Here is a 26,377-nt window from a genome sequence, read left to right on the forward strand (position 1 = left end):
AGGAAGAAAGAAATAACGATTTATTAGATGGCCGACATCTTTAATTTCTTTAATAAAACAAAACAGAGATGTACGGAACCATTGGTGGATGAGTTGGTCTCGCACTCATCCGGTTTTTTATTACAAGTAAACACATCATTGTCTTGTAAAGAAGGCTGATGTTTACGCACGTATCGCTGACAGCCCGCATCACTCAGAGTATCGCGTGGTATTTAAACTCCTCTCTAAATGAGGCAGAGGCCGTTGCTTCACCTCTTGACCCAACACTAGCGAGACGCCCGACCAACCTCAGATTTCTCGCCCTTGAAGGTCACATGTTTCTATTATTAGACATGTTTTCTCCTCTATAGTCTAGTGCTTAAGAAACAAATCATCATTATTAACAACCCATATTCGGCTCAATGTTGAGCACGAATCTCCTCTCAAAATGACAAGACTTAGGTAAGGTAGGCTTAGTCCACCAGCTGGCCTAATACGGATTGGCAGACTTCACACACGAAGAGAATTAATAAACTTCTTAGGTATGCAGGATTCCTCGCTATGTGTTTTCTTCACCGTATTTTATTTATTTATTAAAGTTACAAATTTTACCATGAACCATGGATGGTAATAACAATCATATAAACATTCCTCTTCAATCACTCTATCTATTTAAAAAAACCTCATTAAAATCCGTTGCGTAGTTTTAATAAAAATTTAAGCATAGGTACATAGGGACAGAAAGCGACATTGTTTTATACTGTGTAGTGATGAGGATAACTTTTTTCCTATAAATTTTCTGCACTAGTCCGGAAATGGGTATGGAAAAAGTAAAAAAATATATCATATTTGTTTATTTCGTAGTTAACAAGCACCTTTGTATCCAAGGTTGTTTGTAGCGACTCTATTACCGGTTTGAAAAACAGTATCTGTTTTTATTTTAAAATAATTATCAATAACAATATTAATTAACATTTCTAACTCAACCTTAGTTCGTGCATCCATCCTGCTATACTCGTAAGCGATAGTAATACTTATTAATTTTTACCATTTAATAAAAATACCCACCACGTGAACTCCCATTTTAAAGTATAATAATATAGTGGTAATACGAATAATAAGTAAAACTTCTTATGGGAGGCTAAACCGCTTCGTAACGTAACGCGTTACGGTGCAACTTTATCTGGCATATCTTTCTCTCATCGACGGCAGCAGGTTTAGGTTATTACTTCTGTCGAGCGTCCCGAGATACGTTTCTTTTTTTAGGGCTCCTTTTTAGGGTACATAGTACAAAAACGGAACCCCTTTATTATCACTCGCGCACATTTTAATGTATGTCTATTTTCTCGGAATAAACCGCACCAATCCAGTTGAAAGTTGAAATTTGAAATATCAATTCTTGTGATCCAACCGCACAGATGTACCGTGAATAGGTAAAATTTCAATAGAGGGGGCACTTATACGGGTTAAACTTTTGCAAACTTTATCGTCTGATACATCAAATGAAAGGATTTAAGAAATATTTTTTAAAAAAGCTTTCAATTTATTTAAATACGTAATTAGACGAAAATTTACCTTGCCCTTTTTCTCCGAAACTAATGTATGTAAATTTTTCAAACAAATACAACATTTTGCTTTTTACTTAAGGATTTATGGAAATGTTTGAAACTTTGAAATTTTTGAATATGAAGGTCAATTTTTTTTGTAATTTTGAAATACGTAGTTTCCTAGTTTTTCACGAAAATATACTCCCCTCCCCCCTTTTCTCCGAAACTACTAAACCTAAAACTTTTGAAAAAAACACAAAAGTTAGCCATCTTTCTACGTGATGATTTCCATAAAACCTCAGAAATATAAAATTTTTGGATATGTCCGAATTTTTAAGAATATTTCCCATATATATTTTTATATATGACCATTCCCGTTTCCCTCCAATTAGTCAGGAAAAAACTGTGATTGGAGTGGGTAGGACAATAATTCTGAAGGCGGGGATCGAATCTATGACCTGGTGATGAGTCTGGCACCTACAGTTGAGCTGATGAGGCTTCATTTCATTTTAATTTTATTAAAATTTTATCATCATCATCATCATTATCAACCCATATTAGGCTCACTGCTGAGCTCGAGTCTCCTCTCAGAATGGGAAGGGCTAAGCCAATAGTCCACCACGCTGACCCAATCCGGATTGGCAGACTTCACATATGCAGAGAATTAAGAAAATTCTCTGGTGTGCAGATTTTCTCGTGATGTATTTCCTTCACGTTTTGAGACACGTGATATTTAATTTCTTAAAATGCACACAACTGAAAAGTTGAAGGTGCATGCCCCGGGCCGGATTCGAACCCACTCCCTCCGGAATCGGAGGCAGAGGTCATATCCACTGGGCTATCACGGCTACTCATATTATAAAATGCTAAAACATTGCGTGTAGTCGTTTTAAATATTATCTGACATTAAATAGATTTTCAGTACATGCTAATAGCTAAACAAATTAAACTAGAAAATGAATTAATGTGGGTCATTGTTCCATGTATTTAGAAATGAGTTGGGTAGCTGACTCATATCAAATTAAACAATATCAATTTCGCATAGTAAATCCGAAATATATTAAGGATTTTTTATAAAAATTTAAAAATCATGTATTTTTTCAAATTTTCATCAATCATTACTTTCGGCTATAGGGATTCAAAGGGTCAGATTTGCGGCGCTGCCGTGGATCAATGAAAAACGCCACATACAAAATAGTACGACTTAATGACGTCGTAGGTACATAATGATCTTTAGATTTGTATGGGCGTTCAAACAAAATTACTAATATCTTTGTTATTTGTGCGTTTATGTTTATAGTTCACATATTTAAAAATGTCACATTTAATGTACCTAAGGAAGCTAAAGTTGTATGAAATTTGATAAAAGACATTTAATAGATTTTGAAGTTTTATATAGTTTGCAAATATCCAGACAATCTTTGCCTTTTATGTATAAATTAGTTATCATTGACCTTATCTACCCGAATGTATCATTAAAATCAATATATTCAAACCTAGTCATCATCACCATTGTTGAAATCGGTCCAGTAGTTTCAGAATCTATTCAATTCAAACAAACAATTATATTTTTCCTCTTTATAATATTAGTTTAATGAATGACGAATTAACTCGCTTTGCTGGCATTGCGATTTTATTATTGGCAACAGCGTCACATCATATGACATCATGAGCACACAATACCGGCTTCACTTGTGTGTCAATGTGGTTAGGTCAAAAGTTGCGAGTAACTGTCGTGCCAGGTCCCGTTAGCGGAAAGTTCTGAAATTCGGCACATGTCATTAAAACAACACATCATCAGCCTAATTTAGAGCCTAGTATTCCTTAAAGGTGCAGCTGGAATAGAGTAGTGAGTTTAAGCTCCGTATCCCATGTTCGGAGTCTAAACTCACCACGCAGTTCTAACACGGGTAGGCGGACTTAGGATGATAATGTTAAATTCACTAACAACCACTGTCAGATGTTAAAGATAGTGTTCGTGTAAGCCCAGTAGACAAAACCTCTGCCATTGATTTGGAAGGTGTAGGGTGTTCCAGTTCCAGTTATGTGCATTAAAAAAAAAAAAATATCACGTTCACGAATTAGGAAAAACATCATGTGACCCGCATTGGGTCAGCGTGGTGGACTATTAGCCTAAATCCTCTTATTTTGAAAGGAGACTCGTGTTCAATAGTGAGCTAAATATAGGTTGTTAATAATGATGATAGATTCTACTCTACTTCTTATATTATGGTCAATCCGCGGAGTTCAGCTAATGGCTAATAAGATAATCAATAATTTACCGGCCCCAATTCGACAATATCGCTCGTCGACCTTTACCTTTCTGAGAATAATTTAAAAATAGTATCGTTTCAAGTTAACCGATTTTAATGAAATCACTCTTACGATGGACACCGACAGCCACCTGCGGCGCCGCGGCCCAAGGTGAGCCGGTGTCGTCCGCGGCCGCCGGCCGGCAGCCAGCCCGCAGCGACGATCCGCTATTATCTCTGCTCTAAAATGATCGGCGTTTAACTCGACACGCAATTGAGATTACCGTTAATGCGGGCGCGACGCGAGCGGCGGCGCGTCCTCGCGTAAATAAAACAGCGTGCACGCGCGTGGGATGCGCAAACGCACTTCACGATGTTCCGCGTCGCCTTGTTGGTGAGCGCGCTGGCGGCGCTGGGCGGCGCGCGCGTGTTCGAGCGGTGTGCGCTGGCGCGGGAACTGCGGCGGCTGGGCGTGCGGCGCGAGGACATTGCCACGTGGGTGTGCATTGCTTACCACGAGTCGCGCTTCGACACGGCGGCGCACAACCGCGGCAGCGGCGACCACGGCATACTGCAGATCAGCGAGCTGTACTGGTGCGGGCCCGGCAAGGCGTGCGGCGCGCCGTGCTCCGCCTTCCGCGACGACGACATCGCCGACGACGTGCGCTGCGCGCTGCAGGTGCACAAAGAACACACGCGGCTGCAGGGCGACGGCTTCCTCGCCTGGGTGGTGTATCCGCACAACTGCAAGCAAAACGCGAAGAAATACGTCGTCGACTGTGACATAAACGTCAAAGACCTTCCAATAAAGTTTGAAGACAGAGCCCGATATCTGAAAGCTGACACTAAGAACGAGTCGAAAACGCCACCGATAAATATTCCTCACCGGAACCTGTCAACCCCAAGTTACTTGGGAATAAATTCCATCTTTCAAGGGAGCTATGTGAATGAATTCGAACGAAATTACTACGATAATAACAAACGATCAAACTGGCTTAACTTCAAAGTGGACAATATCGACGAGCTCGAGCTTCCGGGCGCGACGAGACGAGCTAATCAGCGCGCACGTTTGTTAGAGTTCTCGACTCGACCTACGACTACGACAACATTGGATCCAGATCTCGTAGGAATAAAACCTCCCTCGCCGAGAAAAATAGAATCCAATCAGTTCCGCCGCCGGAAAACATTCGCAGAACCACTATTTCTCAGAAATAAAATAAGCGATTACCAAAAAACTAGCAAAACAACCACTGCCCCTGCTACAAGTACTACTGCACCAACTGATTCATCGTTATATGAAGATTTGTCGCATAATATATTTTTAAATTTATCGCCCGCGTTCCCAAAGGATGTGAGTGAATTTTCTCCGAAAAAAATAATATCGTCTGATTTGAGTAAGTACCATATTCAAACGCCACAATTTGAGGAAATCTCTACCAGTGAAAAACTAACTTATGATGATTTAGCTCAGAATCCTTTTTTAAATTCACTACTTGGCTTTAGTTTCAAGTCTAGAACAGAATCACCTTCCCAGCAAACAGAATACAACCGAAATACCTTTAGAGAGTTTACTCTGACTACATCAAAACCAGAGAGTACTCTGAGATCTTTTAAGCAAATTGGAATGTTTGGTAGCCCGGACGTGAATTCTAATTTGCCAAAGGAATCGTCTTCTCAGAATAATGACGACATTGACACTAAAGTGTCAATTGAAGATTTATCGCAAAACCCTTTTCTTAGTCATATTCTACGTAGCGATAAAATAAAACCATCGACTCGTTCACCGACCAAAGGGTCGGTAGATAATAGTGAAAATTATGAAATTAATTTTAGATTTACTACCCCAAAACCGACTTCGGCTTCACTGATCTCATCTGCACAACAATTGGACACGTTCACGACAACAAGACCGTCATCGCAAAGAGGTCGTGCTCGTTATTTATTAGATTTTGATAAAACCACTGAACGTTCGACTGTAACATATAGCACTCGGAAGTACCAAACTATATCAAGACAAAGACTTTATGAAAATTCTGTAAAAAGTACAACTGCCATTACACCGAGCACAAAAAAGCCTGAAGTTTCAACAACATCTTATATAAACAATACAAATGAAATTGCTATAATAACGACCACTTCTAAAACCACAACAATTCCAAGCGAAATGTATAATGCAAAAGAAACTAATAAATTACCAGCTAGATTTGTAAAAACCCCTATACCACAGAATGCAAGTATGAGTACAACAGAGGTTTCAAGAACACCAGATATCGGTAATACAACAAAGATTAGTACATTACAGAGCAGTGATAAAGTGACTACAAATAAACCTCAAACTACGAGCAAACCTCGGACTACAAGTACATCGTCCACAATGTTACAATCGCGAACATCTAATCGATTTTGGGAAGGACATCGTAACTTTACTGTTACACCGAAACCTAATCTCACAGTGAGGCCTACAAATTCAACTTTGACTTCAACTATATACACAACTACACAAAAACCTGCACTGACGACGTCCACTGAGGCATCAACCACGAAAACAGCCTTATCTACGAGTATATTCGACCTCTACTTAAGACCGTCTACTAAACCCCCGTTTAAGCCCTTCGAATTCACTTCCTCAAATAGAAGAGCTTACAAACTCAGTATATTCTCCGGCGGCACTACTAAGCCTCCCCCTTCCTATTTCACAACCAAAAAACCAATTATAGAACTCCCAAAAAATTATACGCAAAAATAATAAGTAGGATATGTTTGAAATGTAAATCTAAATGTTAAATTTGTTGTAACATAATAATTTATATTAAGCGTCAAACCAAAAAGCATTTATTATTTTAGACTTAATTATATATTATACTCGTAGATTATTAAGCATTTGAATGTTAATTTTAATTTGTTATTATACGTTTCGACTGGTCGACTTCGTTTTTTTATTAATTCTTTTGTATATAAAAACCCGTACATAATGTTTTAGCATTAGGTAATTCTGGCACATAAATAAATAATGTGTATATGTCGGTTCATCGCTTTACAAAATATTCGAGAAGCAGATTTCAATATGATTATGCAAAAAAAGTTGCCAAATGCGTCTGTCTTTGCGTTAGTAGGTATACGTAAGTCGTATAGCCTGATGCGGTAACCAGATAGCAATATATTAGATATTTTGTGCTATTATTACGTATCTTTTATATATGCTTTGCGAATGGTATTATTGCGAAATTCTTTATTTATATTTTTTGAACAAATAACATCGTATATCTTCTCTACAAAGTGCTGGAATGGCGACCCCGCACTAGAAAACGCAGTGTTGGTCGACCCCCCACCATGTGGACCGACGACATCAAGCGAGTCGCAGGGATTCGCTGGATGCAGGGGGCTCAGTGATGTTTGGAAGTCCCTACAAAAGGCCTATGTGGACGTCCATCGGCTGATGTGCTGATGATGATGATGATGGTCTTCTCTACTCGTGAAAAAGTAATGAAAATCAATTGAAAATATTTTGAAATAACGTATTTTGTCCCAAGGGGAATACTAGGCTTTATACTCGTAGGTTAAGTACCTACCTCATACGACATAGGCAAAAGTAGTAATAGTAAAAAAGCACATATTATATTCTTTGTCACAGGAATGTTTCAATCATGTGCGATAGATAAGTAGGTACTTGTGAAGTAACTAAGCTTGAAATAAACAAATTAAGTACTCGTATTTCAATTATACATACGAGTATTTCACTAGCCCAATTTCCCAGCGACAGAGAGAGAGAAACAGAGTTTCATGAAATACTAGCGACCCGCCCCGGATTTGCATGTGTGAAATTTATATACTGAACTTAATCACTATTTGACGTAGTTAATGATATTTTGTGAATTGATTTAATATTTATTTTAATATGTTGATAATAAAGACCAAACCAACAAACTTGAACGCTAAATTGCTTGGCGGTAGGTACGTCTTTGCCGGTAGGGTTATAACTAGCCACGGCCGAGGCTTCCCACCGGCCAGTCCTGGACCAATTAAGAAAACCTTAATCGGCCCAGCCGAGAATCGAACCCAGGATCTCCGTCTTGTTAAATCCACCGCGCATACCACTGCGAAAGTGACATGATGATGATACGTGATGACAGCCATATTAAAATCCGTTGTGTAGTTAATATCTAAGCGTACAAACAGTGGGAAACATTGTTTTATTGCTGTGTAGAGATAAACACCATTTACTGCCAATCAAACAACATATTACGTAGCGGAGCGTATCAGTACACGTAGTTCGCCTGTTCACTGAGCTGTTCACATTCGAAGCATTTTCAATACAATTACATTTTTCCAGTCTTCAGAAGATATTTCCGATAGTCATATCCAGTTGCATATTGCATGTCAAATACTGGCATTGCGTTTAGTTCGTGAAGTTTAGAACGGATATTCCGAAGTTGCGGTCTTATGAAGTGAGTTACAGTGCTAAGTAAGTTTAAGTTTTCCAGTAAACAGGCGCTCAAGTCTCCTTTGTAACGGGTATTTAATAAATTTTCCTCTAACTGACGCCCTCGACTACGTCCGTGTCGAAACTTATAAATCGTTTCATACAAACTTTCATCTCATTCAATACCCGTTGACCATCATAGTCATATCAGCCGATGGACGTCCACTGCAGGACAAAGGCCTTTCGTAGGGACTTCCGAACATCACTATACTGAGCCACCTGCATCCAGCGAATCCCTGCGGCTCGCTTGATGTCGTCAGTCCACCTGGTGGGGGGTCGACCAACACTGCGCTTAATAGTGCGAGGTCGCCTTTCCAGCACTTTGGGACCCCAACGTCCATCGGCTCTTCGAACTATGTGCCCCGCCCATTGCCACTTCAGCTTCGCAACTCGTTGAGCTGTCGGTGACTAGTTCTTCTGCGGATCTCCTCATTTCTGATTAGATCACGCAGAGATACTCCTAACATAGCTCGTTCCATCGCCCGTTGTGTGACTCTGAGCCTTCTTATGAGTCCCATAGTTAGCGACCAAGTCTCCTTCCGTTGATCCTTAGAGAGAAACCTTTACTCTTTAATGGGTCTTCAAAATTGGATAATAATAATGATGAATAAGCATTGCATTAAAAAACGTCCCCTTTTTAAACCTAATGAAAAAAACAGATAAATCTAATGTGACCTTTAATTCAATTGGACGGTGTTCTTTAGAATTAATAGTATATGTGAATTAATATTCAAATGACATCTGCGGATAAACTCGTTAGCTTATGATACTCGCATAACACCGCTCATTTTAAAGCAGAAAGAGGTAAATTAACTACTTATCAAAAGCTTCTAATATATACCGGCAAAGACGTACTGCCAAGCGAATTGAATTTTCAGTACGATGTCGTGTAGGAACCAAAAGGGTCAAGGGATGTGGATTTTTATCCTTCTTCTAACAAGTTAGCCCACTTCCATCTTAGATTGTATCATCACTTACCATCAGGTGAGAATGTAGTCAAGGGCTAACTTGTAAAAAAAATAAAAAAATATAGATAATGCTCTTGTCACGCTGTTTGTGGTCGCTACCCTTTTGTGCTCAGTGCGATTGTTAGCTAATAGTCTATAGGTTTTTAAAAGCGATATCAATTTATGATATATTATAAATGCTAAAATAAATCTGTCTGTCGTTACCTTTTCACAGTTCATCCACTAAACCGTATCATAATATAATCATCCATGTATCTTGGAACAGAACAAAGGTCACTTCACGTAATGGAAAAGTCCACGATTCCCTCGGGATTTGTTAAATCAGAATTTCATTCCGAGCACAGAATTCTTCAAGAAATGCAGAATGTATGTACTGATACAACATGGTAATGTCAAGGAAGGACATATAACGTTGCGTTTATAAATCAATAATTTCTGTTTTAATGGTAGATATGTGATGATCAGATATTATTAGAAAAAAATATATGCAAATTTCATGACGCTAACACGCTGAGGATTCGTGGATGCCATTTTTCCTCGGATTACATATATAAGCGTTGTATTCGCAAAAATGCTTATAATACTGCCTGGTGGAAGTCCTGGGTTCGAGTCCTGAGCAGTTCTATGTGATACTGTTTTTTTTTCGTCTAATATATATTTCTCAGTCGGAAGTAGATTTTGCTTCGGCTGTGACTCGTTAAGACCCTACCGACAAAGCATAAAAAAAAAAGAAAAAAAAAGACGTTGGTGGAGTTGTTCTCCAAGGTCGTTGTCATAAGCATTAGATAGTGGTCGTTAATGACAGACATTTCTGACTGCCGACGGAAAGCGCTATGTTGATCAACCCCCCACTATGTGAACCGAAGACGTCAAATGGGTTGCAATGGTGTTCGGAAGTCCATGCAAGAAAGATGTCTATGTCCAATTGTCCAGCAGTGAACGTCCATCAGCTGTTAGAGATGATGATTATGTTGACCCTAATCCCGCCGATCTGGGAGTGGCGTGGTAGGTCTTAGCTCCATATTCTCTCTCCTTAAAGGAGGAATGCTGGCCTATTCACTAATTTTGTCTTTAATAACAACCTATTAAAATTAACATCAAATCAACCTACATATTGTAGTATTTATAAAAACATCGTTACAACATTACAAAGCAAAGGAAAATTTTAATTACCTTTTAGGTAAGTAAGTCAGAGCTAAGTAAATATCGCAGCTAGCTGCAATATCGATTTCGCAAGAACAAAGGGCCCGCAGCTGCACAATCTTCCACGCCGGGAGCGTCGCGCAAAGCCTCGGGGCCTGTAGTTACAGTATTTTGCGAGACATATAAAATTAATAAAATTTTCACTCAAAACTCTATTTCCAGTTTACCAAACTGCGTCATATAATTTAGTACTAACAGACGTCCTGCCGTTTCACCCACGTTATTCCCGTTCCCGGAGAAATACGGGGTTAAAATGTAGCCTACGACACTCAAAGATAACGTGGCTATCTATATGTAATAGCTATATTTGATCTCCGTATTCACAGGAACGGGGACTACATGAGTGAAACTACAGGGCGTCGGTTAGTTATAGGTATAGATAGGTATAGAATAGCGGACGCCTGCGACGTCATTTGTTAGAAATCAGTGTAAGCTAACGTCCCCTTTTTCGGCTATCATTAAAATGTAATTACACTTCATTATAATTCGAAAATGATAGTTTCATAAAAAGCTTACAGCCGTATATAGCTAATAGGTACCATCATCATCATAATCATTGACAACCCATATTCGGCTCACTGCTGAGTTCAAGTCTCCTCGCAGGAAGGTAGACCTCCTCGGGATAGAACAATAGTCCACCACGCTGGCCCAATGCGGTTGGCATATTTCCTCACGACGTTTTTCATAATTCATCAAATCAGCTTCATCGGTTTAGCTGTAAAAATTTAACAGACACAAACTTATTTTTCTAATTTATAATATTAGTTTGGATTATTTTAAGGTTACATAGCCAAAATATTTTTTTAAATTACACTTCCCCTAAGAGAAAATGAGAAGTCAGTGCACGAACCGGCGTGATAAGTCCTCCAATAACCGTAGGTTATTGAAGCTATTGTTGGGCTATTTATCGCTGAATTGAAAGCCATGATGTCTTAGATTCAATCTCCATTCATCGCACTATCGTAATTCAAATTCATATAAACTGGACCAACCGATCTGACCTTGAATCTAGGGCATGACTTATTTTTCTAACTTCTCAGTACTTATCAGTTCGGAGTTGGGAGTGTCTCCTGTCACAGAAAGCACATTCAATCCAGCCCATAAAGGAGATAAAATGCCGCTGAAATTAGACGATGACCATAAGGACTAAGTAGTTTTGACGGCCTCCGTGGCGCAGTGGTAAGCGCGGTGGATCTACAAGACGGAGGTCCTGGGTGCGATCCCCGGCTAGGCCGATTGAAGTTTTGTTAATCGGTCCAGGTCTGGCTGGTGGGAGGCTTCGGCCGTGGCTAGTTACCACCCTACCGGTAAAGACGTACCGCCAAGCGATTTATGGTTCCAGTACGATGCCGTGTAGAAACCGGAAGGGGTGTGGATTTTCATCCTCCTCCTAACAAGTTAGCCCGCTTCCATCTAAGACTACATCATCACTTACCATCAGGTGAGATTGTAGTCAAGGGCTAACTTGAATAAAAAAAAAACGTTGCGGTTAAATCCTTGCGATGCGGCGCCGCAACGCATCTTGTGCCCCCGCTCTTACTTTGCAACGCAGCAACATATGTGACGTCACTTTTACATTACCTGTTTTATAACACACGCCTTCGCACTGTAAGTGATCGTGATCATAATTAAAAGTTTCGAAACTTATAGTTTAATAACGTTCAGAACTCTAGCAACCAACAGCACTCTAGGAGACGCATCACTCATTAACCTACTGAACTTTGATAAGAGGTCTGATTATTAGTTATTCCAGACTGCACGTTGAGTTTGAGGTACAAACAAAAATAATGAAAAAAATAAAATTATTAAGGTGATAAATAAAATTAAATCTTTAAATAGAAAATATGGATAAAAGAGAATTTTATCTTTTCTATTGATTCCTAAAGGATTATTATTAGATCCTGTTTGGTGGAGAAGTAATTATCGAATAATAGTTATCATAATAGGATTAAAAACTAATTAAAAAGTGAAGTGAAAAAATGAAGATAAAGTACAATTTTTTATATTTTATCGGCGAAATATTAGTAATTATATCCCCATTTGCCAGACACTTGGCTTCTTTTGAAACTTTTACAAAGAGTCAAATTAAACATTGTTTTCCGAAGGGGTGCCAAGGAAAACATAAAAAATTAAACTTATTCTTTGTGGGTCGGTGGTCAGGGTGCTATTGTTTGTTTTGGCGTTTCCGAGGCACAACGGTGAAGCACCACAAATTTCCCAACTCCAGAGTAAGAATAATAACTGAAAAATTCTTAAAAAGTAAAGTAGCCCAAGTAAGGAATCAAATACAGAATCTTGTGCCCAATTACTTACATACCAGCTAACCACTACCAGCCACCTGTAAGGCAATTAAATCGATTTTGTTAGAAAAGAAAAATAAAAAGTAAACAAAATCACATGCGAACGGAGCCGCAGGCATCCAGTAGTTTTATATATACTCTTTTAAAAAAGTTCAATGCAAAAGTTTTTAAGTTTACGAGTAAATTAATAGTGTCACAATACATCATCGCGATTGTATTTCTTAGAAACGATGACCCTTGGGTGACCTTCCTTAGCCACCAGATGGATCGGTTGACCGGTCTGTAGAGCTAACAACTCTATAGACAGGTAATTTATTGCTCGCTCTACACATTGGCAAATACGTAGGCCAATACGTTGACCAATATGTTGGCTATCAAGTAGTGCGGATGTTTCGAAACAACCACAATATTCGATACAATTAGACCTAACATGCGACCCACGTTTTATATTGTAAAGACAAAATGGCATATTGTTGACCAATAACGCAGAACCGGATCGCTATTATTTATTTGTGAGAATGCGGTATATATATTTAAGCCTAAAGGTACACATTAAGCTTAAATGTTGGCAACCGTGAAGAGCTGGCACCACATGATAGCCAACAATCAGGCCAACGAATTGGGAAATGTATTGGCCTACGTATTGGCCAATGTGAATAGCGGGTATCATCCTAAAGTTCATTCCGATGCCTCCGAAATAACTTTGCATTGGTAATTATTATTTATTTTATGATGTCATACACTCGTACTATCTATGATTTATAATCTTTTAAAATCCTTTAGACTGACTCGATGGTTCTGTGGTTAGCCTAGCAGCTATGGATCTTGGGTTCGAGATAGAGTCGGACTATGAAGTAATAGGCTGTCGTTCTTTCAAAACATTATCAATGTAACAACCAGTACTCGGAGAACACGTTAAAGCGTTAAACCGATGGCGCAGTGGTATGCGCGGTGGATTTACAAAACGGAGGTCCTGGGTTCGATTACCGGCTGGGCAGATTGAGATTTTCTTAATTGGTCCAGGTCTGGCTGGTGGGAGGCTTCGGCCGTGGCTAGTACCACCCTACCGACAAAGACGTACCGCCAAGCGATTTAGCGTTCCGGTACGATGCCGTGTAGAAACCGAAAGGGTGTGGATTTTCATCCTCCTCCTAACAAGTTAGCCCGCTTCCATCTTAGACTGCATCATCACTTACCATCAGGTGAGATTGTAGTCAAGGGCTAACTTGTAAAAATAAAAAAAGGACTTGTAAGCTTGAAAGCTAAGCGTAATTGAAATAAATGTATTTTGATTTGGTTTGATTTATGAAGGTTCTTTGTGGACTTCATCATCATCATCATATCAGCAGTTGGACGTCCTCTGCCTATGCCTTTTATAGAGACTTCCAATCCAGCAAATCTGTCTTGCTTGATGACGTCAGTCCACCTTTGTGGACTACGGAACCATTAAAAAGCAACGAAATGAACGCAACGTATCGCGATGCAGTAATAGAGCTCGCTCTTAATTATGTAGTTTTGAAATACATGGGCACACAATATACAACGTTGCTAGTACGTGAGCTATGAGTGGGCATGTAAATTGTATATTACTCGTATGACCTATTTTAATACATAAATGTACCCAACGATCCACCCATGCGAACTAGGTACAACATTAAATTAATTTTCTTTTCTTTATTCTAAATGTCAAAGGTCAAAAGATTTGTTTAACATTACACAGTTTCTAGAAACTCTTTGAAACACAAGGCAACATAACCTTTACACGAGTTAAAATGTTTCCATCTTAACAATTTCTGCTTTAAATGTAACTGAAAACTTATACGTGTGTTAATTTACGTTCTAAATAATTCACTTACAACTTGCAAGTTGCGTCTTTGTTCCAACTGTGAATATCTACAATGGCTTTTTAATTTTTTTTAAAGCTAATTTCTCTCAACGGCTGGCCATTTTTTTTTAATTCATAATCTGTGAACCGTTCTCTTAACATTAAGACATGAACTTACGAGCGTTATACGGAAAAAATAGAGGGGGGGGGGGAGCAAGTTATTTATTTTTATTCAAAATAAAGTAAAGTTTGTTGTATTGTAGGGGGTAATCTCTCGATCTACTAAACCAAATTTCGCGGGAACGGGAACTACGCGAATAAAACCGCATTGCATCAGCTGTTTCTATATAAATAGTGAATTATAATTACTTAAATTATATGAATGTGCAAATTCATGATAGGATACGATAATAAAAAGAAAAAGTGCCTGGTGCCCTAAAGATATTTAAGTTTTTTTTTTAATTCTTTACAAGTTAGCCCTTGACTACACTCACCTGATGGTAAGGGATGATGCAGTCTAAGATGGAAGCGGGCTAACTTGTTAGGAGGAGGATGAAAATCCACACCCCTTTCGGTTTCTACACGTCATTGTACCAGAACGCTAAATCGCTTAGCGGTACGTCTTTGCCGGTAGGGTGGTAACTAGCCACGGCCGAAGCCTCCCACCAGCCAAAAAGAAAAGTTGCCTTCGAGAAAGTAATTGTTTAATATTGATTTCATTGGATATGTTAACTTTGAATTTATTTTAATTGTTTAATATAAATTCTGTAATTTTATGTTTTATTGTTGTAGTTATTTCATTATAGTTATTTTGGTAGTAAATTTAATTAGTATTTAGTGTAAATAAATAAATAAATAATCCTATATAAAAAGCCGTGGTAGTCCTACTGGATATGACCTCTGCCTTCGATTCCGGAGGGAGTGGGTTCGATTCCGATCCGGGGCATTCACCTCGAAGTTTTCAGATGTGTGTATTTTAAGAAATTAAATATCACGTGTCTCAAACGGTGAAGGAAAAACATTATTATGCCACACAACATACATTATAACAAACATTTTCTCGCTTTTAACATTTTTGCCTCACTTTTCTAAACTTTTTAACTTTTAAATTTTTGTTTAAATATACTGAATAAATATACTTAAACAATACACATCACTATCTAGCCCCAAAGTAAGCATACAGAGTAGCTTCTGTTATGGGTGCCAAGATAGTTGATATTATAATATTAATATACAATTGTATACTACATATAAATACTTATATAATGTATAAATACACACAGACACTGGAAAACACCCACTAAGCGGCTAAACTGATTTTAAAAAACTTTGGCACAGGGGGACGTAGTGACAATAGATACAAAGAACGTAATCTTAGTATTGTATGGATTTTCCTCAAACCCCTAGAGTGAGGAAGTCGGTCTTTAAATTAATAGAGCAGGTTTTCTTGTTAATAATAAAACGAAGATTTCATATTCTTGTTTACTAATATATATCTACATAATGATCGTCACCTTAGTACCTATACAGGTATTAACGAGCATATTTCATTTTAATGTTTTGTTAACTACCTCATTGGTCCAGCGGTTCGCTGATGTGGTTTCGGATCACGAGGTCCTGGGTTCGAGTCCTGGGTCGGGCTGTATGGGATGCTGAGTTTTTCTTTCTTCTAAAATGTAGTCTTGTATGAAACTTTGTCAATTTTGAACCGATTAAGCTGAAATTTGGAATAGAAATAGATGTAAAATCTATTTCTATTAACTGGATTAACACTGCTACTTTTCATCCCGGAAAAATCCATGCTTCCTGTGGGATTTGTGAAGAACTAAATTTCACGCGGACGAAGTCGCGGGCGTCCGCTAGTGTATCATAAAAATCAATACATTCAAACCTAGTCATCATCCCTAATAGGGATGACTAGGTTAGAAGCTAAATAGTCAAACGCTTAACGCCGTTGTCTATGGTGGTTTTATATTGATTGTTTGAAGATGTTTAATGTTTTGTTACATCGGCAGGTGCCCTGATGGTGTTATCCTACCCTCATTTCCTGTACGCGGACTCTGTGTACAGAAACGGCATTATTGGCATGGCTCCCAACGAAGAGGCGCACCGGATATTCCTTGACTTGGAACCTGTAAGTACTTACGAGTATTTATTTTAAGAATAACCACAGATTAAGGAATAATAGGCAGATGGAGCGCACGGAACAAGACGGTGACGTAGACGCTCCAAATACAAAATTCAAAAACGGATACATTCACGAGTCAGTACGACACGAAGCGTCGAATCAGTAACTTTCAATATTATTAAAGAAAAATGGCGTCTTATGTTTTTAATATTTCAGAAACTGTTCACAAAACCTAAAGAAATAAATAAGATGGAGTATTTTTATTGGTGATTATTGATTATTATATTAATATAAGTAATTGTTGTTAGTAATTAATTACGTAATTTTAAAATATAAACTGTGAAAAATGTTTGTATATGCGGATGTCAAGGAGACGCGTGACGTTTGTTTTTTATGGGCTTCAGCGGCTTCACGACGCTGCTTGTAAAGACTCATTCTGGATCATCTTTATTCTGTGCCGACGCAGTCTAAGATGATCTTATGAAAGTATCTTCAGTACTGATGCATTCGGACTGGCCCAGTGGATAGGACCTCTGCCTTCGCTTCTGAGGGCGTGGGTTCAAATCCAGTCCATGCACCTCCAACTTTCAGTTGTGTGCATTTTAAGAAATTAAACATCACGTGTGTCAAACGTGAAGGAAAAGCCTGCATACCTGAGAATTTTTTTAATTCTCTAGGTGTGTGAAGTCTGCCAATCCGCATTTAGCCAGCGTAGTGGACTAAGGTCTAATCCCTCTCATACTAAGAGGAGACTCGTGCTCAACAGTTTACAGAATATGAGTTGATAATGATGATGATGCGACCGTTTTGCGCGTTGAGACATACCTCGTGAAGAGGACAAGACATAGTCAACCAATAGCGATATTTTTTGACAGCCGCGTGGCGCAGTGGGTAGTGACCCTGCTTCCTGCATCCACGGCCGTGGGTTCGATTCCCACAACTGGAAAATATTTGTGTGATGAACATGGGTGATTTCCAGTGTCTGTGTGTATTTATACACTATATAAGTATTTATATGTAGTATATAATTGTATATTAATATTATAATATAATATTAATATACAATTATATATCTTAGCACTCATAACACAAGCTACTAGATAGTGATGTGTATTGTTTAAGTATATTTATTTATTTATTTGTTTATATTATTCTATAGCAATAATTATTATTTGTAGAACACTGGAACTGTTGTCCGAGGCTTCAAGAGAGCGCAGTTCAACATCTTCATGCGACGCATCGACGCCATACCTGCCACACATAACTTACGAACCACTTTAACTCCGATACTTTGGATTGAAGAGGTATGGAAATTTGTTTTATAATGTCTTCATATAACAGATGGTTACGGAGCAAACCGATAGCCCACCAAATCTTATAATAGATAGAACACACTCTTACAAGCGCACACGCCTGTCAACTATAAGAAATAAGTGCATGAGTATCTGCACTTATTGGTAAAGATAGTTCTCTAGTTACCGATAAGTGTTTATTAAAAATTCCGCAGATTTTTCCGGGATAAAAAGTAGCCCCAAGGTCCATTTTATGTCTAACAAAAATATGTCAAACTAATTGGTTCGGTGGTTAAACTGAGAGAGTTTGTTTGTTTGTTTGATTGAACGCGCTAATCTCAGGAACTACTGGTCCGATTTGAAAAATTCTTTCAGTGTTAGATAGCCCATTTATTGAGGAAGGCTATAGGCTATATATTATCCCCATATTCCTACGGGAACGGGAACCACGCGGTGTCAGCTAGTGTCTTCATATAACAGATGGTTACGGAGCAAACCGATAGCCCACCAAATCTTATGATAGATAGAACACACTCTTACAAGTGCACATACGCCTGTTAACTTTAAGAAATTAGATACTCAATACTCATGCACTTATCGGTAACTAGACATAGTTCTGTTAAATTATGTTTATTTAAAATTCCGCGGATTTTTCCGGGATAAAAAGTAACCTATGCTGGGCTCCAAGGTCCATTTTATCGCTAACATAAATATGTCAAACTAATTAGTTCAGTGGTTGAAGTGAGAACAGTGAACAGACGGACAGATCCCAATTATATCATTAATATTACAAGTAGGTATATAGATACTTACACTGTGAAAAAATAAGCTACTTACGCGAAGAGCTTGTACTACTTACTATTACTACTACGGGTATAACTTTGTATATTACAACAGCATACCTACTTGATGATTTATTAATGCTGCAGCTTACTGTGCATTGTACAGGTGCTGGGATGGCGACCCCGCACTACAAAGCGTAGTGTTGGTCGAACCCCCAGCAGGTAGACTGGTGTGATCAAGCGAGTCTTTGGATCCAGGCGGCTAAGGATCGTGATGTTTGGAAGTCCCTACAAAAGGCCTATGTTTTGCAGTCGTCCATCGGCTGATATGATGATTACGATTATGATATCCATGTTACTTAAGGACTGGTATATAACCGGCCGGCTATAAGCGTAGGTAATAGTGTCTGATTTGCTACGTATTTGAAGTAAGGCGGTTTTTTTCCAGGGCATGGAGCTACCCGATGATTTCGTGGATATGATAAACGACCGACTGCTGTCGAGTCTGAGGCTGGTCGATATACTTATTCCCGTCCTCATATCGATTTGTTGCTTGGTGTTCGCACTCGGCGTTGTGATTCTAATATATGCCCTTAAGACAAAGAAGAATGCTTCGCGCGTGGAACAACCCCATGACAAAAACAGCAATTGGCAAAGGCATTAGTGGATTGCACTTCGCCAAATCAAATAAATTATTTATTTACTTAACTCATAAATGTGTGAATACTCTTTATTCAATAATAAATTAATTAAATGTCAGATTAGTATTTGATTTGTTACAATTTTTCGATACTCATAGGATCATCATTATCAACCCATATTCGGCTCACTGCTGAGCTCGAGTCTCCTCTCAGAATGAGAGGGGTTAGGCAATAGTCCACCACGCTGGCCCAATGCGGATTGGCAAACTTCACACACACAGAGAATTAGGAAAATTCTCTGGTGTGCAGGTTTCCTCACGATGTTTTTCCTTCGCCGTTTGAGACTCGTGACATTTAATTTCTTAAAATGTACACAACTGAAAAGTTGGAGATGCATGTCCTGGACAGGATTTGAACCCACACCCTCCGGAATCGGAGGCAGAGGTCATAGCCACTGGGCTATCACGGCTCTTATAGGATCACAAGACAGTAAAAGTGCAAACGACCGACTTACGACCTATAAACAAAATTATAATTATTTTATTTACAATTATAGTGACTCTACCACTGGTTCAAGACACAAATTCTACTGAGAACAGCGGCAACAATTCATTGACGGCCTCCGTGGCCCAGTGGATGCGCGGTGGATTCACAAAATGGAATTCCCGGGTTCGATTCCCGGCAGGGCCGATTGAGGTTTTCTGAATTGGTCCAGATCTGGGAGGCTTCGGCCGTGACCACCCTACCGGCAAAGACGTACCACTAAGCGTACGATGGTACGATGTTGTGTAGAAATGAATGTTCATCCACCTCCTAAAAAGTTCCATCTTAGATTGATTCATCACTTACCATCCGGTGAGATTGTAGTCAAGGGCTAACTTGTAAAGATCAAAAAAAAACAAATCATAAGCTCCGTATCCGGAGCCGTAACCGGAAGCTAATTACTGAAACTATAACATATTATTCAATTATCACAAGAAACCAAAAAGATTCGATATTATCTAAAGAAATGTTTTGCTAGCAGCAATATGATCATGTCCTTTTTTTAATGACGTCATTTCTTCACTTACTTGCAAAATAAAGATGAAATGATGGAAGACTCAAACATGTCAACTTTTACTGAATAGTCCTTTATATAAACCTAGGTAAGTAGGTACTTTAGTAGGAAATATTAGATATTATAGACAAGCCGCATAGTTCGAAGAGCCAATGGACGTTAGGGCTAGGGGTCACAAGGTGCTGGAATGGCGACCCCGCACCGTGTTGGTCGACCCTCCACAAGCTGGACCGATAATGATGATGATAATTAGTTATACCTATACAAATAAATACCTATAAAATTAAAATGTCTTTTTTATTTTTTATTCAATGTCAAGTTTGTATAGTTACTTGACTCACCTGATGTTAAGTGACGATGAAGATGTTTGGCGGCCTCCGTGGCGCAGTGGATTTACAAATCGGAGGTCCTGGGTTCGATCCCCGGCCGGGTAGATTGAGATTTTCTTAATTGGTCTGGCTGGTGGAAGGCTACCGGCAAAGACGTACCGCCAAGCGATTTAGCGTTTCGGTACGATGCCGTGTAGAAACCGAAAGGGGTGTGGATTTTCATCCTCCTAACAAGTTAGCCCGCTTCCATCTAAGACTACATCTTCACTTACTATCAGGTGAGTTACTTACTACCTCGGACGGTTTCTGTCTGATTGTTATTGTAAATTAGCAGCTTTTCACAAAATGTATATGAAAGTACTCAACTTGGAGGGCACTGCCGAGCCCCTTGACGATACTTTTTCAAAAGTCTATTTTTGTCTGTATATTTGAATAAAAATGAATATTTGCCATATCTTATAAACATGACCAATATTCCCATTCCCCTCCAACTAGTCGGGAAAGACTGTATCAGAAGTGGGTACCTACGACAATAGACAATACTGGGCGGGGATCAAACCACCACCCCTCGGTGATGAGTCCGCCGCTTTACCAATGACTTACTGAGGCTCTTTAAGTCTTTGTTCCATATAAAATGGTTAAATCGATTTTGATGGAACTTTCACTGACATAACTGATGTTTTGTGGAGTAAAATATGCTATTTTTTATTCCTATAGCTAACCCACACCTAGCTAGCTTTTTTGTAAGATTTTTCTCGGAACATGAAAAAACTAATAATATCTGTAGTGGAGAACAATAAAAGACATTTAATTATTGTTATACCACATATATTTAAACGTATATAATATTTTGATTCTTAATAATTCACCTTAAATAACACAGATTTTGGAAAAACATGTAGACGTAACATTTTAACTAACGGGCTTGAAAATAGCCCTCTACCCAGGAGGTTGTATATCGAGGTCAGAATAGAGGGTCTCATCAACAAGATTTTGTCGAAGTGCTTGGCAACCAAAGAGTCATATACTTCAGAGAAAATTAAACTGGATTTAGTGAGTATTGGAGGTACAGGAATGTTTTCAAGATACAGACACATGAATAGGCAAAGATTTTAATCGTCGATACTTCGTGATGTATATATGAATTCGCTCCATACGTATATCTAGATATTTTTAACCTAGCCGTTACGTTCACAGTCCCATGTAAACATATTTACCATTACCTACATTAGTTCAATTTTGTTTTTAATATTAATTTGAGTTTTTTTAACTAAGTGAAAAATTATATGGTTTTCCAGCGGAAAATAGACAAGGTTTTACGAGAACACTCCACAGAGACATGGGCTTGTGACTGTATTTCGTTATGACTTTCATGTATAAGGGTTTATTTACACGGGCGGCACGTAACCAACGACAAAGTCGACGGCTGCCGTCGCCAACCGTCAAACGCTTGCAGTTGTAGCGTGTAACGTCGGCAGGCTGCAAATAATTCAAGACAACACACGCGTTCTTACAAAATGAGCTGCAGTGACGAAATCGACGTTAATTACTTATTAGTAATTTCTTTAAGCTTGTCAAAAGAAGCATTGACATCGAAAATAATTGAAGTTGTTTCTTCGTAAAAGTGGATAAAGTGCAAAAGTTCAATCTTATTTTCTACGTATTTAAAAATAACACATTTTTTCTTTTATGCTTTTGACTAAATACAGAGTAAAAAAGAAAAAAACAATGTTTCTTTTTCGGAATTTACTATTTAATGACGGCAACAGTTGCCTCCGCCGCCAACGTGCCACCTGTGTATAGGAGCCCTTACGGAACATCACACCTCTGGACTGTGAACACGTGGATATATTCAACATAGTGATATTGTAGTCTATGAAACATGTGATGTTTAGCATATAGAGTGAATATAAGGCTGGGAAAAGTTTACATTACATATACATATGTATACAGGAAGAAACTTTTTGGAGTACGCAAGTTACGAAATATATATTTTTTTTGTTCTTTTTTTCAACTACAAAAATACCAAACTTATCATTTAACGAAAATATTTACTTTAAACTGATTTTAAGGCCCTACCACCTGTAGATAAGCATTAACGATCAGCTGGTGGCGATGTCTTTTGAAAATAATGCGTTCATTATTTTTTGGAGACAAAAACAAAAAAAAATACATTTTATAAAAATAAGGTTTTTACTGAAAACATATTTGTTACCGATACAGAAGGACCAAAAAAAAATTGCGTACTAAAAAAAGTATCTGCCTATATGTATAGATATTTTGTAAAAGCGTATCTAGTATCTACAATTGAAATCTTTGAACATAGCAATAAATCTAGCTTAAAACACTAGTACAATTATATGGGATGCATATACATTATACACGCATCTTAATAGTTTCAGATATTTCATTTGCAACGGTAACATATTATTTGATGGGTATATATTCGTGATAGGGTCAGCGCAGACAGTCGGTAAGTGTATGTTCTGATCAAAGCATGATCAAAGTGATATTTAAAAAACCTGATTATCACTTACAAGTAAATATAGACTAGGTGTCGAGCTGTAGTAAAATGTATAAACAAAGGTACCGAACATAGACAGAAATAAAAATTTTTATTTATTTACACATTCACAATATTACATCGCAAGATCTGCGCTGGCCCTTATGGTGCAGGTGAATTAAAAGAAAAATTTCAACATTGAGCTTTATTATAAAGAAATATCATTCAACTTTCATTCACTAAATTAATAATATAATTATCATAATAATATTAAAGTTATTTGTATTACACACGTCAATTTCGGTACAACAAGACGGAAGTAAACGGATAACCAGCGATCACACAAGTGGCTGACAACGGGGCTAGCAGAATTTTCTTCTCTCGACTAGAAAATATACATAATCTAAATATTAATCTTTCATGTATTTCATTATTCAAAAGAATAATGGATAAAAATATTCAACACAAATTAAATTATATTACACCATTGCCACGTTATCGCCTTCTCGCATACGACACTAAAGTAATCCCCTTTTGATTTGAACGTACAGAAACTATTGTAAATAAATTATTTCTCTTTCACGGTACATCTAATAGACAATTATAACTACATCTGCATGTCGCTACGTTATGCAAAGGACATAATTAATTAATATTTATACAATAAATGTAAACACACGAAATGTATTCATTGATTGACAGATCACCTGTTCGCCGACCTCGCACATAATGGTGACACATGCTTTTCACTTTATATTTGAATAATGGAATTCACATCTACCTTATGTACAGTTGCATATTAAACGAAATTAAAGAGAAATTATATTAAAGCCAACATATTATTAGTTACGAACGTAGAAAAAGTTGTAACGTATATTATGTTAAAAGTCCGCAATGTGATCGCTTTCTTTGTAGTTAATATAACTCAACAAAAAGCGCTGCCACTGATCATTTTCTGCATAGTTTCCTATTAGACACATTCAATTAGCGGGATAATCTAACACTAAATCTACGAACGTCTATGCTTTCAGCTCACGTCTCACGAGAAACGGTTTTGTAATTCAATTGAAATCAATAATTTCAATAAAAAGACGACGCACAGAATCAACAATTACAAAATATAAAATAATCTGCTAAACGATTAGATATTACGTAAGACCGAATAATAATAATAGAATAATCATTTTATTTTTTTAAAATTTGAACACCCTCGCCGGGACTGTCGAATAAAAATTAAAAAATACGATATTACGTAAGACCGAATAATAATAATAGAATAATCATTTTATTTTTTTAAAATTTGAACACCCTCGCCGGGACTGTCGATTACAAATTAAATAATACAAGTATAATGTAAAGGATATACAGTATGTACAAAACGGAAAGTAATTTTAGATTTAGGGTCTGGTCGAAATGTCACAAAAGTGGCATTCATAAAGAGCTACAATATTATGTACAGTGTATTTACAATCCAGTAGACGTGTGCACAGCTAGTCGAGCGGGCGGCGCTTGTCGTCGTGGCTGCGCTTGCGGCCCTTGGCGTGCGCCAGCATGGTGACGAGCTTCTTGTGGCTGTCGCCGACGATCCAGCCGTGCTGCGGCGGCTGCCCCTCGCCCTCGCCGTCCGACCAGCGCGTGTCGGCGCGCGGCTCGAGGCGCGTCTCGGCGCGCGGCGCGGGGCGGCGCGGCGCGTCTCGCTTGCGCGGGCGGCGGCGGCGCGCGTGCGGCGCCAGCGCGTCGGCGCCGGCCGGCCCGTCGGGCTCCGACTCCGAGCTCCAGGTCTCCGCCAGCACGTTCTGCTTGCCGACCGCACACTTCCGCCGCGCGCGCTGCCGCGCCACGCCGGCCGCTTCGTACGCCTCCTCCTCGCCCGACTCAGCTCGGAACGGTTTCTCCTTCTCTTCGTCGCCCTTTCTCCTCGTACTGCTCGCCTTTTCCGCGAGCAGTTTTTCTTTTGATTTATGTTTTGTAAAAGTAAAATCCATATCTCTCGTAGATAGCGTATCTAGGTATTTGGTTTTGTGGTCGTCATTTTCGGTCGCGTCTATTTTTCTGTATTTGCTGAAAGGAGTGTCGAACTTCAACACTTGAGGCGACTGACTGTATTCTTTGGATGGTTCGTATTTGTTCGCCGCCGTGTTTCTTTGATTGATCAACTCTTCGAAAGGTGTCACAGACATACTGGGTTCGGGTTTCCTTGAAAGTATGACGGGTGGCAAGTCGTTATGTTTCAACGGTGTAGCCTTTGGCGGCGACAATCTGCAGTACGTGATAGCAGACGTTTCTTTTTTAGAACAGTCTTCGTCATTCGATTGTTCTTTAGGTTCTTTTTCTAGTAGACTATCAAACAACTGGTCGAGATTGGCTTTAGGCTTTGCGAACTGTTTGGTGTTCTTTTTATCGCTACGTACAGCGTTGTGTTTGAATATTTTGCCCATAACTGCATTTTTCTCAATAACATCTTTTCTTTTGAGAGGAGATTTTTTAGTCTCATAATTGCCTTTCGAGATGCTTAATTCACATGAGAGCATACTGTTTTCTGTTTCATCTTCACTGAAAGCAAGGTCATCCATGTAAACAAAATCGTCTCCGTCTGATACACTATCAGTAGAAGTGTTTTCATTCGCATGCGTTTTTGATGTACTTGGTTGTTCTTTGTTATTAAAGCTCTTAAATCTCTCCATTAAGGTAGATGGTCTAAACTCAAACAGCTCAGTGTCTTCAGTATCTAAGAATTCGTATACGTCAACATTCTTTTGAGCTGGTCCAACATCGGCGTCAGATTTATTTACATCAGAACTTTTTCGTTCTCTTTTCTTTTTAGAATTACTCTTTTTCTTCTTTTTAAATGAATTCCCTACCGATGGGACAATTGCAGACATATTGATATCTGATGTTAATATTGAAACTTTGATGCCGTCAAATCCTTTCAAAGCGCCCTTGGTAGGAACAACATTTTGACATTTTTTAGACGTTTTCTTCACTTTTCTTCTGTCAGACTTCTTTTTGGTTTTGTTGCTGCAACAGAATAAAGTATTAAGCAATGTCATTAGAAAAGTTTTATTAAAATAATGAGGGGAAACAAATGATT

General features: G+C 38.5%; 3 protein-coding genes across 4 annotated transcripts in view; 2 read left to right on the forward strand and 1 right to left on the reverse strand.

Moving 5' to 3' along the window:
* Window positions 1–19,505, forward strand: part of LOC112045520 (sensory neuron membrane protein 2-like) — a 50,555-nt gene extending 31,050 nt beyond the window's left edge. The window contains exons 7-9 of the mRNA XM_024081720.2: window positions 16,570–16,688; window positions 17,861–17,986; window positions 19,205–19,505. Of these exons, the coding sequence (XP_023937488.2) occupies window positions 16,570–16,688; window positions 17,861–17,986; window positions 19,205–19,420 (461 nt within the window). The 3' untranslated portion in view covers window positions 19,421–19,505. The remainder of the gene's footprint in view (window positions 1–16,569; window positions 16,689–17,860; window positions 17,987–19,204) is intronic.
* Window positions 4,027–6,704, forward strand: LOC112045529 (mucin-5AC-like). Its single transcript, XM_024081742.2, has one exon. It carries the CDS (start codon window positions 4,152–4,154, stop codon window positions 6,522–6,524), a length of 2,373 nt encoding a protein of 790 aa, XP_023937510.2. The 5' UTR covers window positions 4,027–4,151; the 3' UTR covers window positions 6,525–6,704.
* A 3,971-nt stretch (window positions 19,506–23,476) lies between the features above and the next one.
* LOC112045535 (uncharacterized) overlaps window positions 23,477–26,377 on the reverse strand; it is a 52,904-nt gene continuing 50,003 nt past the window's right edge. For both annotated transcript variants that reach the window (XM_024081750.2, XM_052890857.1), the window contains one exon: window positions 23,477–26,304. In XM_024081750.2, coding sequence (XP_023937518.2) covers window positions 24,777–26,304 — 1,528 coding nt within the window. In that variant the 3' untranslated portion in view covers window positions 23,477–24,776. The remainder of the gene's footprint in view (window positions 26,305–26,377) is intronic.

Source organism: Bicyclus anynana, chromosome Z, assembly GCF_947172395.1.
Source record: "Bicyclus anynana chromosome Z, ilBicAnyn1.1, whole genome shotgun sequence".
NCBI lineage: Eukaryota > Metazoa > Arthropoda > Insecta > Lepidoptera > Nymphalidae > Bicyclus > Bicyclus anynana.

What these genes read in the sequence shown, in the direction of transcription:
- LOC112045529 (XM_024081742.2), top strand. Translation starts at nt 4,152, where the DNA reads ATGTTCCGCGTCGCCTTGTTGGTGAGCGCGCTGGCGGCGCTGGGCGGC.